Raw genomic sequence first — 6,304 nt, 5'->3', positions numbered from 1 at the left:
CTATAGACTAGACTATAGACTAGACTATAGACTAGACTATAGACTAGACTATAGACTAGACTATAGACTAGAATATAGAGTAGACTTTAAACTAGACTATTGACTAGAATATAGAGTAGACTTTAAACTAGATTCTAGACTAGACTGTAGACTAAACTATATATAAGAATATAGACTAAACTATGAACTAGACTTTAGACTAGACTATAGTCCTGCTTATAGTTCATATTACGTAGACTATAGACTAGAATATATATGTATACTGTAGGTCAGACTATACTAATTCTAATCCTTCCTTTAGATATCTAACGGGCGGTGACTGCATTACCTGCGAAGGCCGAGATGATACCGCTGAATTTTCCGACATACGTTCAGCGATGAAAGTTTTACTCTTTACCGATCAAGAAATTTGGGAAATTATTAAGCTGTTAGCTGCCCTTCTACATTGTGGCAACATTAAATATAAAGCCACAGTGGTGGACAATTTAGATGCTACCGAAATACCCGAACATATAAATGTAGAGCGTGTTGCAGCTCTTCTAGGTCTACCAATGCAACCTTTAATGGATGCTCTTACCAGACGTACCCTATTTGCTCATGGGGAGACAGTGGTTTCAACACTCTCTCGCGATCAGTCGGTAGATGTGCGTGATGCTTTTGTCAAGGGCATATATGGTCGTTTGTTTGTGCATATAGTGCGCAAGATAAATACGGCCATTTATAAACCGCGCGCCACTTCGCGTAATGCAATTGGTGTTTTGGATATATTTGGTTTTGAAAATTTCGATCAGAATAGTTTTGAACAATTCTGCATTAACTATGCCAATGAGAACTTGCAACAGTTCTTTGTACAGCACATTTTCAAGCTGGAGCAGGAGGAATACAATCATGAGGGCATTAATTGGCAGCATATAGAGTTTGTGGATAATCAAGATGCCTTGGATTTGATAGCCATTAAACAGTTGAATATTATGGCTTTAATAGATGAAGAGGCTCGTTTCCCCAAGGGCACAGATCACACTATGCTGGCTAAATTGCACAAAACCCATGGTACCCATAAGAACTATTTGAAACCTAAATCGGATATTAATACCAGTTTCGGTTTGAATCATTTTGCTGGCGTGGTGTTTTATGATACTAGTGGTTTTTTGGACAAGAATCGTGATACTTTCAGTCCCGATTTACTACATCTAGTTAGTCAAAGTAGTAATAAGTTTTTGAGACAAATATTTAGCCAGGATATAGAAATGGGCGCGGAGACCCGCAAGCGTACACCCACCTTATCGACGCAGTTTAAGAAAAGTTTAGACGCTTTAATGAAGACATTGTGCTCCTGCCAGCCTTTCTTTATACGTTGCATTAAGCCCAATGAGGTCAAGAAACCCATGATGTTTGATCGGGGTTTATGCTGTCGCCAGCTCCGTTATTCGGGCATGATGGAAACTATACGTATAAGAAGAGCAGGTTATCCCATACGCCATGGTTTTAGAGATTTTGTAGAACGTTATAGATTTTTAATACCGGGGGTACCGCCGGCTCATAGAACCGATTGTCGTTTGGCTACGTCGCGCATATGTGCCGCCGTTTTGGGTAAATCCGATTATCAATTGGGTCACACCAAAGTTTTCCTTAAAGATGCTCACGATTTGTTTTTGGAACAGGAACGTGATCGTGTTTTAACACGTAAAATATTGATATTACAACGCACTATTAGAGGTTGGGTTTATCGCAGACGTTTCCTGCGCATGCGTGCCGCAGCCATAACCGTGCAACGCTATTGGAAGGGTTATGCCCAGCGTAAACGTTATGAGAAAATGCGTGTGGGCTATATGCGTTTACAGGCTTTGATCCGTTCCAGAGTTTTGTCGCATCGTTTCCGTCACCTAAGAGGCCATATAGTGGGCTTGCAGGCTCACGCTCGCGGCTATTTGGTGCGTCGTGAATATGGCCATAAAATGTGGGCCATAATTAAGATTCAATCGCATGTCAGAAGAATGATAGCTATGCGCAAGTATAACAAACTAAGGGAGGAATATAAAAAGTTTGCCGAGGTTTTGCATTTGCGCAAACTGGAAGAGCAAGAACTCATGCATAAGGGCAATAAACATGCGCGCGAGATAGCGGAGCAACACTACCGAGATCGTTTGCATGAAATGGAGCGTAGAGAAATGGAACAGGAGATTGAGGAGAGAAGAAGAGTGGAAGTTAAGAAGAATTTGATTAATGATGCTGCACGCAAACAGGATGAACCGGTAGATGATGGCAAACTGGTGGAGGCCATGTTTGATTTTCTACCCGATTCCAGTAGTGAGGCCCCAACACCGCATGGTGGCCGAGAAACCTCGGTGTTTAATGATTTGCCTCATGGCCAGCATGTCAATCAAGAGGTTAGTAATTGTTACTAAGATTCCATGAAAGATTTCTTTCTAAATTTTGTTTCTGTATTAGGATTGTATTGGACCCATGCATATTTCCGAAGATGAGGAAGATTTATCTGAATTCAAATTCCAAAAGTTCGCTGCCACTTATTTCCAAGGCAATGTTAATCATCAATACTCCAAGAAGGCTTTGAAACATCCTTTACTACCTTTGCATACGCAAGGTGATCAATTAGCGGCTCAAGCTTTATGGATTACTATTTTGAGGTTTACTGGAGATATGCCGGAACCCAAATATCATACCATGGATCGCATGGATACCACTTCGGTAATGTCTAAAGTTACCGCTACTTTGGGCAGAAACTTTATCAGAAGCAAGGTTAGTTTTGCAAATTTAGGATAAATTTCTTCATTGACTCTTTTAATCTCTTAGGAATTCCAAGAAGCTCAACTTATGGGTTTGGACCCAGAAGCTTTTCTCAAGCAAAAACCCCGTTCCATAAGACACAAACTGGTTTCATTGACGTTAAAACGCAAAAACAAATTGGGTGAAGATGTTAGAAGACGTCTACAGGATGAAGAGTACACAGCCGATAGTTATCAATCCTGGCTGCAATCGCGTCCTACTTCAAATCTCGAAAAGTTGCATTTCATTATAGGCCATGGCATTTTAAGGGCTGAACTAAGAGATGAAATTTATTGTCAGATCTGCAAACAATTAACCAATAATCCTTTGAAATCCTCACACGCTAGAGGCTGGATTTTGCTGTCGTTGTGTGTGGGTTGTTTTGCTCCCTCGGAGAAATTTGTTAATTATCTAAGGGCCTTTATAAGGGAGGGACCACCCGGTTATGCACCGTACTGTGAGGAACGTCTGAAGAGAACCTTTAATAATGGCACCCGAAATCAGCCTCCTTCGTGGTTGGAACTGCAGGCCACCAAATCGAAAAAACCCATTATGTTGCCCATAACATTTATGGATGGCAATACCAAGACTTTGCTGGCCGATTCGGCCACCACCGCTAGAGAATTGTGCAATCAATTGTCGGATAAAATTACCCTTAAAGATCAGTTTGGTTTCTCTCTTTATATAGCCCTGTTCGATAAGGTTTCTTCTTTGGGCAGTGGTGGTGATCATGTTATGGATGCCATTTCTCAGTGTGAACAATATGCCAAGGAACAGGGTGCCCAAGAGCGTAATGCTCCCTGGCGTTTGTTCTTCCGTAAGGAGATATTTGCTCCCTGGCACGATCCCACCTTTGATCAAGTCGCCACGAATCTCATATATCAGCAAGTGGTTAGAGGTGTCAAATTCGGCGAATATCGCTGTGACAAGGAAGAAGATTTGGCCATGATAGCGGCCCAACAGTATTTCATCGAATATGGCACCGATATGTCCATGGAAAGACTGTTTACTTTGCTGCCCAATTTCATACCCGATTTTTGTCTCACCGGCATCGATAAGGCCATAGAACGTTGGGCCGCTTTAGTTTTGCAGGCCTATAAGAAGTCATATTATGTTAAGGAGAAAATAGCATCTCTAAAAATCAAGGAGGATATAGTCAGTTATGCCAAGTATAAATGGCCTCTACTATTTTCAAGATTCTACGAGGCCTACCGTAATTCTGGTCCTAATCTGCCCAAAAATGATGTTATTATTGCAGTCAACTGGACGGGTGTTTACGTGGTCGATGATCAGGAACAGGTGTTATTGGAATTAAGTTTTCCAGAAATTACCGCTGTATCCAGTCAAAAAACTAATAAAGTTTTTACACAAACATTTAGTTTATCCACTGTAAGGGGTGAAGAGTTCACATTCCAAAGTCCCAATGCTGAGGATATAAGAGATTTGGTGGTTTACTTTTTGGATGGTTTAAAGAAAAGGTAGGTTTCATTAAATCCCTCAAAGGAACCACATTTTTGTTTACCGTTTCTTTCCACAGATCCAAATTTGTTATTGCTATACAAGACTATCGTGCTCCCTCGGATGGTTCCAGTTTTTTGTCTTTCTTTAAGGGTGACTTAATTATTCTAGAGGATGAAAGTTGTGGTGAGAATGTTTTGAACAATGGCTGGTGTATAGGCCGTTGTGAACGTTCCCAGGAACGGGGAGACTTCCCTGCCGAAACTGTTTATGTTTTACCTACACTTTCGAAACCACCCCAAGACATTTTGGCTTTGTTTAACATCGAGGAAGCTCATCATGGAAGACGTTTAAGTATGGTGTCAAATGGTGTCACCGAAACTCGAGACAGACCTCATACTTTAGTGGAATATGCCATGGATCATTTCCGTTTGCCACCCAAGAGAACGGTATCCAAAACTCTTACCTTAAGTTCGAAACGTTCGGAGGAGATATGGCGTTATTCGAGGGATCCTATTAAGGCGCCTCTATTAAGGAAACTGCAGTCTAAAGAGGAATTAGCGGAAGAGGCTTGTTTTGCTTTTGCCGCTATTTTGAAATACATGGGAGATTTACCCTCCAAACGGCCTCGAATGGGTAATGAAATTACCGATCATATATTCGATGGTCCGCTCAAACATGAAATCCTAAGAGATGAAATCTATTGTCAAATTATGAAGCAATTAACCGATAATCGCAATCGCATTTCTGAGGAACGAGGCTGGGAACTAATGTGGTTGGCTACCGGTCTCTTTGCATGTTCACAGGGTTTACTGAAGGAATTAACACTGTTCCTAAGAACACGTCGACATCCTATATCACAAGATTCCCTACATCGTCTGCAGAAAACCATACGCAATGGCCAACGTAAATATCCTCCTCATCAGGTCGAAGTTGAGGCAATACAACACAAAACAACACAAATATTCCATAAGGTCTATTTCCCCGACGATACCGATGAGGCTTTTGAGGTGGACTCCTCTACCCGGGCCAAAGATTTTTGCCACAATATCTCACAACGTTTGTCGCTACGCACCAGTGAGGGTTTTTCACTATTCGTTAAAATTGCCGATAAAGTCATATCCGTACCGGAGGGTGATTTCTTCTTTGACTTTGTAAGACATTTAACGGATTGGATTAAAAAGGCCAGACCCATACGTGATGGCACAAATCCTCAATTTACCTATCAAGTTTTCTTTATGAAAAAATTGTGGACAAATACTGTACCCGGCAAGGATCGTAATGCCGATTTGATATTCCACTATCATCAGGAGCTGCCAAAACTATTAAGGGGTTACCATAAGTGTTCGCGTGAAGAGGCTGCCAAATTGGCGGCTCTAGTATATCGTGTACGTTATGGTGATAATAAACAAGAATTGCAGGCCATACCGTAAGTTTGCTAGAGTTAATATGAAGTTTTTTTTGGAATTTTTAATTGTTTCATTTCAAAATTTCAGACAAATGCTGCGTGAATTGATACCCTCCGATTTAATGAAGATGCAAAGTACTAGTGAATGGAAACGAGCCATAGTTGCTTCCTATAATCAAGATTCCGGCATGAGTTCAGAAGATGCTAAAGTCGCTTTTCTTAAAATTGTTTATAGGTAAGAAAACATGGTTATAAACATTTAAACTAAAAATTCGAATTCAGTTATCTAGTTTAGTTCAGTTCCAGTTCAGTTCTAGTTCAGTTCTAGTTCAGTTCTAGTTCAGTTCTGGTGCACTTCGTGTTCAGTTCTAGTTCAGTTCTAGTTCAATTCTAGTTCCGTTCTAGTTCAGTTCTAGTTCAGTTCTAGTTCAGTTCTGGTTCAGTTCTAATTCAGTTCTAGTTCAGTTCTAGTTCAGATCTAGTTCAGTTCTAGTTCAGTTCTAGTTCAGTTCCTGTTCAGTTCTAGTTCAGTTCTGGTTCACTTCCTGTTCAGTTCTAGTTCAATTCTAGTTCAATTCTAGTTCAGTTCTAGTTCAGTTCTAGTTCAGTTCTAGTTCAGTTCTAGTTCAGTTCTAGTTCAGTTCTAGTTCAGTT

At 40.6% G+C, this 6,304-nt stretch overlaps 1 protein-coding gene across 1 annotated transcript; it reads left to right on the top strand.

Moving 5' to 3' along the window:
• Positions 1 to 248: 248 nt before the first annotated feature.
• On the top strand, positions 249 to 5,889 carry LOC111683925 (myosin-VIIa; the record flags this gene model as incomplete). Its single annotated transcript, XM_046955995.1, has 5 exons — positions 249 to 2,387; positions 2,449 to 2,757; positions 2,812 to 4,262; positions 4,322 to 5,671; positions 5,739 to 5,889. Coding segments are annotated over 5 exons (5,400 nt in total), but the record flags the coding sequence as incomplete, so codon positions are not given.
• Positions 5,890 to 6,304: the final 415 nt, after the last annotated feature.

The sequence above is a fragment of the Lucilia cuprina genome, chromosome 2 (assembly GCF_022045245.1).
Source record: "Lucilia cuprina isolate Lc7/37 chromosome 2, ASM2204524v1, whole genome shotgun sequence".
NCBI classification, from domain to species: domain Eukaryota; kingdom Metazoa; phylum Arthropoda; class Insecta; order Diptera; family Calliphoridae; genus Lucilia; species Lucilia cuprina.
This window is presented reverse-complemented; position numbering and strand designations above follow the sequence as displayed.